Source organism: Eschscholzia californica, unplaced genomic scaffold (genome assembly GCF_041429995.1).
Source record: "Eschscholzia californica isolate CP2 unplaced genomic scaffold, dmEscCali1.0.p SCAF_1, whole genome shotgun sequence".
Lineage (NCBI taxonomy): Eukaryota > Viridiplantae > Streptophyta > Magnoliopsida > Ranunculales > Papaveraceae > Eschscholzia > Eschscholzia californica.
The window spans coordinates 32,017,209-32,031,405 of record NW_028238198.1 but is presented as its reverse complement, the minus strand read 5'-3'; the positions used below and the strand labels follow the sequence as shown (position 1 = coordinate 32,031,405).

Here is a 14,197-nt window from a genome sequence, read left to right as displayed (position 1 = left end):
TAATTATTATTTCTATTTTTTCTGTTGTTAGATTCTTATTTTTCTGCTATTTTATTTCTTTACAAGTTATTTTAAGAGTCCATAGGTCAATAGGCAATAAAAGTTGTTCAGGGCTAGGAAATCCTAATACTACGTAGAGAGGTTCCTATACAAATAATTTCTTTATGTCTACAAGTTTATCAGTTTTAGTAGACTATTTAAATTTTTTGAATTTTCTACTGAATCGCGCTTATAACAAAAGTTAAATTCTGAATGACAACATAAGCCATATAAAACAAAAAGAATTAATTCCTATATGGCCCCCTACTTTGTGACCAGTTTCTTTTATGACCTTTTTTTTTCGTAAATTCAAATATGGACCCTTATTTTCAAGATAATGTCATTACTACCCTTCTTAATTCTAAATTTTAAAAAAAATTAGAGAGAGAGAGAGAGAGAGAGGAGAGAGATTTTTTATTTTTTTTAGGTTTGAAGGTCGCCCTTTCTTTTTAGGTTTGAAGGTCGTCGACCGGAAAATTTTCCGCCCGGCGACCTTGCCGGAGAAGAAAGAGGTGACTTGGAGAGAGAGAGGTGAGTTGGAGAGAGAGAGAGAGGTAAGTTGGAGAGAGAGAGAGAGAGGTGAATTGGAGAGAGAGAGAGAGAGGGGTGAGGTGTAGGGAGAGATGAGGTGGAGAGATGAGGTGGAGAGAGAGAGGGGTGAGGTGGAAATAACTTTTTTTATGTTTTAAATTTAGAATTAAGAAGGGTAGTAATGACATTTACTTGAAAATAGGGGGTCATATTTGAATTTACGAAAAAAAGGGACCATAAAAGAAGCTGGTCACAAAGTAGGGGGCCATATAAGAATTAACTCAAACAAAAACATCATGTAAATGTTCACACTCCATTTATGTTTTGATGAGATATCTAATCGAATACCTTCAAATTAACATATATCATGAATCTAATACAATTAGATGCGAAAAGTTGTACCTTCAATGTAACTGCAATAATCAAGAGCAGATAAATTATTATGGAAATTAAATAATAAAACATCACCAAATGATAATAAAAACCGTTCGAAAAATCTCAAGATACCACACAGAAGAGTAGTTCCTTTCTCTTTTTTCATTTTAAATTAGTGGTTGTTAATAACTTGCGCAGAAGATCTTGATAACCTTAGCTTGCGTTCTTCCGAGAGAAGCTTAGCGAAACGAATCAAAGCGAGCTCGTTAGTTCCTTCGCCTTCGACAATTTTGTATTCCCCAGTCTCTATATTCAACCTTGTCATTGGCTTCTTCAAGTGAGCTTGGCCCAGGTCAACCAGTCTTTTCAAGTTCTCCTCTGTTGATATATCTACTGAAGCTTCAATTCCTTCCAAGTCATCAATCTGACAAAAATTATTTCATAGAATCGTTAATACTAGCTATATAGTAACTAAAGTTTGGTTTTTTGACGAAAGACTCGAAGAACCATTATATTTATTACATGAAATTCATATGTTACGAGGATATATAATAAGTAAAATACAATGTTGAATGAGCATACACATTTACCACTCTATAGCACGTACACGACTTGAACTAGACTACTCTCACGCGCACATTTGGATATTATCTAACTTTAACTAATGTCTATTTTTTTTTACGTGGAGCACGTATTGCTGATGGGCCTATCACTTGTGGACCTTGCTCTAATACGTCTAAATGGGTGGATGAATCTGACTCTGAGTCTATTTACATCCGTAAGAGAAATTTAGACTAAGACACCATTATCTAAAATAACCTAAACAAATATTGTATCTCTAACCAGAACATATCGAGTCAAACGAGTTAAATTTAGATAAGTCAGATTAAGAGAAGAAAAAATGCTACCCCAGTCCCCCTCCATGTTTCCGAACGAAGTGGAAGGCACATCCCCATGTTTATGGCTAGTAGACTTCCCCTATTGCAAATTAAAATTTGGGTATGAGGGATCAGCATACCCAAATTAACTATCAATCAAGTAAATTCAGAGAAATATTAGGAACAATGACCTCAAGGCGGAGATAATTTTTCTCGCTGCGGAGCGATTGGAAGAGTACGGAAGCATGAATATCCACCATATCTCCACTAGCTTGAGTGAAAGTATCAACTAGTGGCATGTTGGCTCCATTGTATACCCAGTGAAATATCCCCCATTTGGAGGCCATAGGCGCATCGTATTTATATTCTTGTTTAGCCTTTCCCGTCCCAAGAGAGAGAACTAGGTACTTCCTACAATCCATATGATTGATTTGCTTGAAATAGTCGTTATTTGCTAAAACCTCTTTCGTCACTTGGTACATTGCTACTAACGTCTGCACACGTAGGTGTAACAATTGTCAAAATAGTTTGTACAAAATTATATCAAAGAAAAGAAAAAGAGACGGTAGAAAGTACTCAGAATGATGAATGAATTAAATGAGAGATAAGTATAGAACGGACAGGATTGTTCGCAGCAACTCCACCATCAATGAGATTAAAACTCCTGAGAACATTTCCTTGAGGGTCTTTTGTTTCAAAATAACAAGCAGGGAAAAATGTTGGAGCTGCAGATGTACTGATACACACATCCGATAACAAAGCATCCTTTGTAATGTCTCTTTGTGCCTATTTGAAATTGACATAAAACTTAGTTAAGACGGTTGAATTTAAACCACGGTCCTATTGTTTTAACAACTAAATATAGATTATTGAAATGCTCCAAATGCAGATGTATGGAAGTAGTGAGCTTTAGGTTAAGGATTCACATTTGATTAGTGTTATAGCGCGTGGAAGCTTTCAAAATTCAAACTAAGGTAGAAGAAAACCAACTTCATAAATAAAGAAACACGATAAAATAAAGCAGAAAGAGAGAAGTAATACAAATTTTTAGGTATAATTTATAGATTCGACAATACCTAATAGCAATAAGAGGAAGCCCTATAATAGGGTTCGACTAGACCTATTACATTATTTATACATATAATAACCTATATTCAATAACTATGGATTCCATTTCCTATGAGAATGAAACTTGGAGCCTCTAGGATTATGGAGTTTATGTCAACACTATCAACCAGTTGGAACCTTAGATTTATTGTTTTAGGAGAATGTGGCTGGGAAGGGAGTTGGGTTGACAAAGGAAATGTGCTTGAAAAAGGAGAGGTAAAATTTGGGTTAATTTCATTTTGGCCCCTTAAAAATGACCAGTTCATCAAAATGACCTCTTAAAGATGACTAACTTCTATTTTGACGCCCTCCTGCATATAGTCAACTTTAACTATTGAATTTTTCATTCTTTTTACCCCTCTTTACAAGCTAGATATGTTGCATGCCTATATTTTTTTATGGAGTTGGTCCATACCTAATTTTGTTTTCTTTTATGGAATTGATAACTATTAAAGAGTTATGGTATGACTAAACATTTAACTACGTATTTCACAATGAAAAAAAGAAATTGTATTTCGGTTACTATCTTAAATAATTAGAGAGATTTTATAGGCGTTGTCATTTGTTGTTAAAGGCAATGTAATTTGCAAGCTTGACTTGATCAATTTATTACTAAGTTTGGTTAAAGACAATGCTACCTTAAAGGGTTAAGTTCATCCTCTCGGCAAAAAGTCGTTAACCGACGACTTTAATTGAAAAAAAATAAAAAAATCTTCTTCCCTTCGTCAGCGATCTGGGAAGGAACCCCATATCAAGGTGACAAGGTAACGATACCTTGGCGTTTAGATCTGGGTTCCTCCCTAGATCCAAAACAGTGAAGGGAGTTCTCCCATTCGTCGACAATAGAAGAAAAATTCAGTCAAGGTAGCCAGCCGACGACCGACGACGACCTAACGACGATTGACGTCATTAGATCAAACGTTAGTTGAGGCATTGCCTCTTAAACACACATTACCTTTAACTAATCTAGGCAATTGCCTTTAGCTAGATTGCCTATAACAACTTTGGACATGCCTATAAAATCTCCCTATAAATTAAAGAGGAACTACTTTTCTAAAATGAGGCTTTAGATGGGCCTTGGCCATATTCACTGCTCATCCTTTACCAATGAAGTTTGAGATCTTATAATTTCTCCACATAAACATAAGTCAGATCCACACAAATTGCACAAATATAAAACTTTTTTTTTGTTGAAAAATTCTATAGTTAACTTGTAAACCATAATCTATGTACAATTTCCTTTTTGAAATCCTTTTAATAATTTTAGGCAATATAGTCAAATGTAGAGATATCCATTCAAATTCAATAGATTGATTTACATTTAATGAGATAACCACTAAATATTATTTTCCAACCTTTCCTTTTCATATTTAACAATAAGGAATGAAGAAATTCTTTTTTTTGGTTTTTTTAACAATATAGATGTGACATCAACTAATTAATTCATTCAAAAATTTTACTAAGTCCAAAAATTAAAATTATAAAAATAATGAAATAGATAATAAAAATGATAAATTATACTAGTACCTCATGAGATGAGAAGATAATAGGTTGAAGAAGCTTGATATCAAAAGTAGGAATGACAAGCATTGATAAAGTCTGAGTAATCTTTGTCTCCTTTAGAAACCCTTTTAACAGAGAATGCAAATATTTTCCATCATATTTCGGACCAGTAGCTGTTCCCACAAAGTTTATCACCGACCCTAGGAACCCCCCACTGCATGTACATTTATGCATCGAAATATTATAACTACGGTAACATAATCTTACACTACGTTTACACCTTCCGCTTATATTACTATGACTGTTCTTTTATCGAACTAAATGTCCATTGTAAAACTTTTTTTTGTTTTTCTTGAAGTATAATAACACAAAGGTATTGTTTCTCTTGAAGCATAACCCACATGATATAGTCTTTATATTTAGTGCTAGGACACATATAGTATTAGAAAATCAGCAGCGGATTCAGGATTAATGTTAAAGTAGGACTAAATTAAAAAGACATAAGAAAAAAATCACGGCGGAAAGTTACAGGACCTCTTTTTATTTACGGGAGTACCTGTTTTTCTGAGGGAAGATAGAAGGGGAATGACGAAGATAGAAAGGAACTATGTCTTTAGCAGCGTAGAGAGGACGGTTTTTAGCATCAGGGGCAGTGATCATTGTGGCAATTAGCCCACCAGTGCTAGTTCCAGCTACAACATCAAAGTAATCGGCCAGTCTCATTTCATCTCCATCTAGTTTCTGCAATAACGATAACTTTTAGATAAATCGAACAAAACACTCTAGGCTAAATTTTCTTTTGTGAAGAATGACTCATACAACTCGTGGCATACACGCAGTAAAATTTACACCAACATGCCAATAATTTGCACATATTTACGTAGATTCTATCGGGAGGTCGGAGCACAAATTAATAAAAGAAAAAAACCAACACGAAATGGGCTCTTCACCTAATATCCTGTTTATATATATTTATATGATCATGAAGTTGTTATGAAAATAATGAATGAGAGTATACCTGGAGTTGAGTTTCAAGAAACGCAAGAACGGTTCCGGGGATTAGACCTCTTACACCTCCTCCATCAATACTCAACACTGTTACCATCTCCCCATAAGCACTTGATACCTTTTGACTGCTCCCCATCTCTCTTTCTCTCTAAACACTTCTTACTTCTTCAATGAAACCAGCAAATACAATAGCAAACTAGAATTAAAATGGTTGCAAAGACATGACCTAGGTAATGGATATATATATATATATATATATATATATATATATATATATATATAATAGTTTAGTGATAATAGTTTAGTTTAGAGCATGTCACTAAGGAGAATGACCAAGTAAAATGATCAAGATCAAGAGTACAACAGTGCTACATTGCCTGAAATTTCAACCCGAACAATACCCGAATGGTGATGTGCCATGTCATTTTCTACTACCAGATGTGCCACATCATCACTTGAGCCTCGTTCGAGTTAAAATTTCGGACCAAAGTATCATATTTTTTTTTTGTTGAAAAAGTATCATTTTCTTTGAGACTAACAAGAAAAATAACATTTGATAGTAAAAGATCCAAAGATTATTTATTCTTGAATAATAAAAGCTATCCATCACTTCACTTACAAATTGGTAGAACCATAGGCGTGTTTGAAGGGGGTGCAACAACCAGTGTGGTTGCATCGGCTCCGCCAAACTACACAATTTTCTCAAAAATCTAGTCGTCTCTAGGTACCAAATTTTTGGCTACACCATTGTCTGGATAAAAATATAGAACCCTTCTATTGGTGATCATACATTTCTTTCGAGACTTAAATATAAAAAAATACTAATAAAAAGTAAATTGTTTTGAAGAATGATTCCCAATTCAATATAGGTGTACAAAGGTTTCAAATACTCAAAACACCATTAGCACAGGTAATGTATAAAGTTATGAGGGCGTGTTTTATGATTGCTAATAGTGTAAGGGACTCTATTGTAATTACTTTATCTCTTCTTCATTATAAATAGAGAGGTTGCCCTAACTTAAAGGGTATCCTCGTTTTCAGCATCTAACATGGTATGAGAGCCATCTTCTCTTTAAAGTTTTTTTTGGGTCTTGTGTTTCTGTCTCGTCTTCTTCATCTCTTCCATTTTCTTCTCCCTTCTACGGTTTCATTCATGGCCGACACTCATATTCAAGCTTCGTCTCCTACTGGAGCTTCTTCCTTTCCTCCCTCCACCGCCTCTGTCTCCACATTACCAACCCTCACTAACACTGCTTATCTTGTTTCCATACGATTGGATAACACAAATTATCTTCTCTCGAAGGGTCAACTTCTTCCCATTTTGCATTCTCAAGACCTCTACAAATTCGTCAATGGATCTTACCCACCACCTCCTGAGTTCCTTACTTCTTCTTCTCCTGAAACCTCCTCTGCTTCTCAACCAAACCCAGATTATGCCTACTGGTACGAGTCGACCAAAAGCTTCTTTCTTGGCTTAATGCCACTCTCACTGATCCTTACTCAGGTTCTAAGCCTAACATCCTCTCGAGCAGTCTGGGAGTCATTAGAAAGAAGTTTTTCCTCATTTAACTCAGCTCGTTTTATGAATCTAAAACTCCAACTTCAAACCTCTAAGAAGGGTTCTCTTACCATTTCTGAATTTCTTCTGTGTCTTAAGAGCACGGGCCACCCAGTAAATGATGAGGAACTTGTTCTAATAGTTCTCTCTAGCCTTGGCTCGGAATATGAAGGATTTGTTACATCCATAACCACTCGGTTAATCCCTCCAACTTACTCTGAATTTCACTCACAGCTCCTTACTCATGAATTTCGTCTTCAACTCCTTCAAACAAACACCTCTCAACCCACAACTCTTTACTCCCAAACCCCTTCTCTTCCTCCTTCCTCCACAAACTCTTACTCTGGTCGTGGACGTGGTTGAGGAAGCTATACCAGAGGTAATCGTGGTCGAGGAGCTTACTCTGGGAGAGGTAATTTTTGCCAATTTCTCTTCTGTTCTTGGCAAACCACCGGATCGTTCACCTCTCATTTGTCAATATTGTGGTCGTGTTGGTCATTCAGCACGACAATGCTATCATCTGACTCGACAAAATGATCTAACCACTTCTTTTGCTGCTCTTGGGATTGATTCCCTCTCTCCTGATCCAAATTGGTATGTGGACTCTGGTGCAACATCCCACATAGCCTCAAGTACTGTTTCAATCTCTTCCAGATCTGATATTCATCCTCCTGATCAAGTTATTGTGGGTAATGGCTCTGCTGCCTCTGTCTCTGGTGTTGGTAACTATAACCTATAACTCCTTCTTTTACTCTCCAAAATGTTCTTATTGTTCCATCTTTCAAAAAGAATCTTATATCTATCTCTCATCTTCTTCGCGATTTCAATTGTGAAGTTGTTTTTAACCGTCGTGTTTTTTTTTGTCCAAGATCTTTCCACAAGGAAGATACTACTCGCATGCACGATTGAAGATGGACTTTTTCGTCTTTCCTCTGCCTCTGTCCCCTCTGCTCCTCTCTCTCTCTCTCTCTCTTTGCTCAAACAATGTCAGCTGGTACTCAAGTACCTCCTGATGTCTGGCACCATCGGCTTGCTCATATCAATTTGCACAATTTAAATTACCTAATTAGAAATGATGTATTACCTGTTATTCCTTCTAAAATGAACAAATCAATTTGTATTGGATGTATTTCAGGAAAACATCATAAACTTCCATTTAAGTCTGTTAATCATTCCTCTGTTCAGCTTAATGAAATTATTCATATTGATGTTTGGGGACCATCACTAGTTTCTTCTACTTCTGGTTTTCGTTTTATGTTGCTCTTAATTGATGATTACACTAGATTTACTTGGGTTTATTTCATGAAGCACAAATCTGAAGTTCCAATTCATTTCAAAAATTTCAAAACCTTTGTGGAAAATCAATTTTCAAAACCAATCAAAATACTTCAATCGGATGGGGGAGGTTAGTACATCAGTAATGAGTTCTCACAATTTCTTCTCAATAATGGCATCCAAAATAGAAAATCTTGTCCTCACACCCCACAACAAAATGGGGTTGATGAGCGCAAGATTCGACATATTGTTGAAACCTCTCTCTGTCTTCTTCATCACTCTTCTCTTCCCAAAAATTTCTGACCAGAGGCTTTTCAAACAACCGTGTTTACCATAAATAGATTACCATCTTCTGTTCTAAACTACAAATTTCCTTTTGAAGTCTTATTCAATTCCAAGCCAGATTACTCTATCTTTCGAATCTTTGGCTGTCGATGTTTTTCTCTTTTCACCCCATATCGATCTTCCAAACTTGATGTCAAGACAACTCCTTGTGTTTTCTTAGGGTATAGCTCTCAACACAAGGGTTATCTCTGTCTTGATGAAAAATCTTCACGAATTTACATTTCTCAAAATGTAATTTTTGATGAAACTCAATCTCCATGTTCTTCTTCTTCGAACAATTCTTCTTCTTGCCCAACCAAAATATATCCTCCTCTTCTTTTAAATTGGACGGTTGATAATATGCCTATCTCCTCTAATCTGAGCCGTCCACGCCCCTCCATCACTAGAGACGCTTTTGTCCCTTCGTCCACTCCACGTGTTCCACCTGGCTTTGAAAATTTTCGCCATCCTGGACCACTTCGTAACGCGTCTTCTGTTAAGGGCCCACCAGTCTGTCCTTCTCAACGGTCATCCGGACCCCTTCATTCTGTGGTCCCTCGACAAAACGCCACCTCTGATTTTGTTCCAACTGTCTCCACTAATCCCCATTTGTCTGTTCCAGCTGTTACAAGTCCTGACGGAGTCCCTCCTCCTAACGTGTCCACTCTTGGTCCTTCCATTCAGACTCATGTCACCCACGCGTCTTCTTCTTCCTCCTCAGCAATTCTAACGACTACTGATGTCCAAAACCCTAATTCCCTTTTTCCCCAAATTCGTTCACCATCTTCCTTACTTGATCTTCCATTACAGTCTTCTTCAACTCATCCCATGGTCACTCGAAACCAAGATGGAACACGAAAACCAAAAGTATAACTTACAACTAACGGTTCTTGTTCAGATTTTCTATTTCAGGAACCTCGTACTTTTAATCAAGCTTCAAAAGTTGCTCACTGGAGAGCTGCTATAAAAGAAGAGATTCAAGCTTTACGCAAGAATGACACCTGGTCTCTTATCCCTCGAACACCAACAATGAATATTGTTGATTCTAAATGGATTTATAAGGTTAAACAGAGACCTGATGGTTCTGTCCTTCGATACAAAGCTCGTCTTGTTGCTCGTGGCTATACTCAACAACCTGGAATTGATTATGCTGAAACTTTCAGACCAGTGGTTCGACCAGAGACAATTCGCACTGTTATGTCACTTGATGTTACAGGTAATTGGGAGATTCGTCAATTGGATGTTAAAAACGCATTTCTTCATGGTGATTTGGACGAAAGTGTTTTCATGAGTCAACCAAAGGGGTTTCTAAATCCTTCTCTCCCAAATCACGTATGCAAGTTACACAAGGCTTTATATGGATTAAAGCAAGCTCCTAAGACTTGGCACAAGAGATTCAGTGATTGTCTTCTTCAATTGAAATTCAATCAGTCCATCTCAGATTCCTCTATGTTTTATCTTCGTCTGCCTAATGATATAATTATTTTGCTCCTATATGTCGACGATATCATTGTAACAGGTTCTTCTTCATTGGTTATTCAAAGATTTATCAATCAACTCAAAGACAAATTTGACATGACTGGTGTGGGAACCTTGACTCTAACGAAATATACTTATGATCTTCTCCATCGATTTAGGCTACTTTCATCTAAACTAGTTCCTACTCCTGTCCTCACTGGAACCAAGCTTTCAAAATCAGATGGAACTCCGTTAGAGGATCCTCAAATGTTTCGAAGTCTTGTTGGAGCTCTTCAATATCTGACTTTAACAAGACCAGACATTACATACTCTGTCAATCAGGTATCTAAATTCATGAACAAACCCTCTAATATTCACTTTATTGCTGCTAAGAGGATCCTTAGATACCTCAAAGGTACTATTTAGAATGGTCTCTGTTTCCGGCGAGCAACCAGTCATCAAATTCTTGGGTATTTTGATGCTGATTAGGCTGGCTCGCCGGACGATCGTCGTTCTACATCAGGTTCTTGTGTATTTCTTGGTCCAAATATCATTATGTGCGCATCTAAGACTCAGCCAACAGTTGTTCGATCATCAACTGAAGCTGAGTTTCGAGCAGTCTCTCATACTTGTGTTGAAATTCGATGGTTAAATAGTCTTCTACTTGAATTGTGTATTCATCCACATATCTCTCAGTCAATCCTATTCTTCATTCAAGAACAAAACATGCTGTCATTGATTTCCATTTTGTTCGAGAACAAGTTAAAGCTGGAAATTTAAAGGTTCATTATCTCCCTGGTGATTTGCAAGTTGCAGATATCTTCACAAAAGGTCTATCTTCCTCAAGATTTCATTAATTGAGATTTAAGCTCTCACTTGTCAATGGTCGTTCGGCTTGAGGGGGGGGAGTGTTAATGTATAAAGTTATGAGGGTGTGTTTTATGATTCCTAATAGTGTAAGGGACTCTATTGTAATTACTTTATCTCTTCTGCATTATAAATAGAGAGGTTGCCCTAACTTAAAGGATATCCTAGTTTTCAGCATCTAACAAGCACAACAACTAGTCTAATTTGGAGGCTCCCAAGTTTCTCTCGGACCACTTGCCAAATAGAATATACTCACAACTATTGATCTTATGATTATACAGAAAGAGACGTGTAAACCGATTTTCGCCCCACCAATGAAATTTCAAATTTTGGGTCAAAATATTTTTAGGAGTTTAACTAAGATCATGCTCTTTACAAGTACAATTAATTTATCTCTCCCACTTTGTAAGGGAGGTACGGGGAATTGTTCGTGATGGATTCTTTTTTCAGATAAGTATATCTACATACGTGGCTATATTTTACAGTTTGACATGTATAGTCGACTTTACATGAAATATTATATGTTCAACTAGTTACATAAGCCGGCCTGTGATGATAACCCTAGAGACTTAGACAACTTTTATTTATATTACTAGTTTACTATAGATAATTCCTTATAAGAATTATATAAGTTTTCTTACAATAAATAATAAAACACATGTATCATATATGATTAAATTAAAATGCCTTTCTCATTCAATCTTTATTCGATTATAAATTTCAACTGTAGTGATTTCGTGGTACCCAAGTTATTCATCTCCCTATTCCTGGTGATATTAAATTTAGCCAAGTTGATGGTTAAATAATTAACAATTTCAGGTCGCTTGGGTTTAAAATCGTTTCCAGATTCACAAACAGTTGTAAGATTTTCTCGGCAGAAAAATGGATGAAAGGTCCTCAGACTGAAAATGGCATATTATGAATACATATGTGTTATGTGTTATGAAAAACAAGTAAATTTTATAGAGAGAAAGAAAATCTTGAAAACGAATATGATCGATTCAATCAGGAAATAAACGAATTTTTGTGAAACTATATATCAAAAGAGCTTCCAAAAAAATATGATCTATGTAATTCTATAAATGTACGAACGAATTCGTCAAACGAAAAACAAAAACAAAAGAACATAATTAATTTTAATGTAGGTAACAATTTTTTTTCTCAAAAAAAAGAATGATGATATATGTGGTCCACCAGTCTTTGGTGCAGTGGTTGGACACCCCTCTTAAGCTCATGAGGTCGTGGGGTCGAGTCTCGGTGGAAGCAGTTTGCCATCAAGATTTATCCCATGTAATTTAGGCTATAAATAATGTAATAATTTGTTGGGATTCAGGCCTCTTTGTTGTTGGGCTTTAAGCCGCTTTCTTCTTGATTTAAATTAGGCGGTTATCGTGCTTATTACATCTTCATGATGTATCAACGCCTTGTAACGACTAACGTAGATTGTAGTCGAATTCTCAATAAAAAAAATGTTGATATATGCTCGATTCGACCTCTCTTGATAAAAATGGAATTAATGATGAACTAACGACAGAACGTTACGTTGAAGGGGGGTTAATCAAAAGATTGAAAAAAATGGTTTATGTAAAAAAAATGTTTTTTTATTCGAGTTAAACAACAAAATACAATTTTTTTTCGTAACTCCTTATGAAAGTTCATAATATATTATAAGTGATCATAAAAAGAAACTCTGAAATAATGCAGTTTATAACACATCATGGTGAACCATAGTGCATTATTTACGAAAAATTCAGGAGACTCCGATAAAATTTACAAGTGGAGGGATATTTTAGTCAGAAACTTTTTGATTTCCAATCCTTTGTCGATTATAGCTTTTCCACAATAATTTTTCCTAAAACAAATAAGTTTAGCCACTAGTTGACCATTTAAACTAATCGCCTACTTTTTCCTTGGTCAATCCTAATAATCCATTTCGTGACACATAATAAGTTGTAGGACCGTTTTTTCTAACATTTCTATTGTTATCAAGAAATTACCGAACAATAAAATAATGTTATTATGAATCTTACTAAAGGATCGTTTTTCCTCATACTCACATTTTTTTTTTGTGTCGATTATTTAAGGGGTAATCTCAATTACCCGTTAGCGTTGAGGGGATAAAATTTAAAAACCCAAATTTTTGTAAGTAAAACTAAGAAAATATTAAAAAATATGTAAATATCATAGGTTAGAAATTGAAATACAATGAATAACAAATTGAAATAGCAATTCAAGATTTGGATACCAATCCTAGAAAATGCAGAGGAAGAGGCTTCTTTTTCATTAGACAGAATATTGAAAGATAACATGGGAACCTCAATGATTTGAGCATTACAAATTGACTTTTTTTTCTTTTTTGTTAAGGGTGCCATTACAAATTGAATTGATCAATCTTTTACTCTTGAAAATAAAGAAACATTTCACTCCTTTTCTTAATAGCCAATTTTATTTTTGTTGCAACAAAATAATTGCCAAGTTGTTATTAGACTCTAACTCGCCAAAAGTGATAGTTGGGCGAAACTCTTGAGCACAGTGATTCAGTGAAATTGGTCATTAACCACCATGATCTTCCGCTATCTTAAAATGAGATGTTGACCCAAAGATCTTGGCCATCGATTCCCATTTCGGTCATTTTCACCCTTCACCATTAAACCAGGCTATCACCATCTTTAACTTGGTTTGATACGAGGACAACACGTTAACTAATGGTTTCATTTCCGAACAAATGGAAATAACTTTAATATCAGCATCGGACTATGACTTTATAAGAAAATAAATTACACGGCAAATACCATATCAAAAGGAAATAACTTTAATATCAACATCGTACTATGACTTTATAAGAAAATAAATTAGGACTACGACTTTATAAGAAAATAAATTACACGGCAAATACCATATTTTTAAACTATAAAAATGACCCACCAGGTTGGAATATTAGTTTCATTCATATTTATTTACTTCATTTTATTATCTAACATCCACAACAATATAGACATGAGAGATGAGACCCATAACTTTTGATAAAGAGAGAAAACTCAATTCAAGTGATTTTTTTTTCTTTAAATCAAACTCTTCTTTTCTTAAATGAATTTTTGTTTATGTCAATTTTACTTATTTGAATTAGGACCTGAAACTTTCAAATAGTAGTACACAAGACCAACAATAAAAATAACTTAAATAACAATCTTGCGATAAGGATTTTCTAATAATTTTTGTGGAATCAGAATATTTCCTTCTCTTACACATTTGAGCGATCAGACTTTGTAAACAA

At 35.3% G+C, this 14,197-nt stretch overlaps 1 protein-coding gene across 1 annotated transcript; it reads right to left on the bottom strand.

The window, feature by feature from the left end:
* Positions 1-853: 853 nt before the first annotated feature.
* Positions 854-5,673, bottom strand: LOC147566110 (patatin-like protein 3). Its single transcript, XM_086652594.1, has 6 exons — positions 5,452-5,673; positions 4,990-5,174; positions 4,458-4,647; positions 2,445-2,609; positions 2,015-2,317; positions 854-1,369 (listed from the first exon to the last, which is right to left on the bottom strand). Exons 1-6 carry the CDS (start codon positions 5,575-5,577, stop codon positions 1,118-1,120), a joined length of 1,221 nt encoding a protein of 406 aa, XP_086508720.1. The 5' UTR covers positions 5,578-5,673; the 3' UTR covers positions 854-1,117.
* Between the last annotated feature and the right edge of the window lie 8,524 nt (positions 5,674-14,197).

Excerpts from the sequence above, each read along its gene's own strand:
- LOC147566110 (XM_086652594.1), bottom strand. The coding sequence starts at position 5,577 with ATGGGGAGCAGTCAAAAGGTATCAAGTGCTTATGGGGAGATGGTAACA. Across the intron at positions 4,648-4,989 it reads ATCTTCCCTCAGAAAAACAG|TGGGGGGTTCCTAGGGTCGG; the intron begins GTACTCCCGTAA and ends ATGTACATGCAG. Across the intron at positions 2,610-4,457 it reads TTATCTTCTCATCTCATGAG|GCACAAAGAGACATTACAAA; the intron begins GTACTAGTATAA and ends AATTTCAAATAG.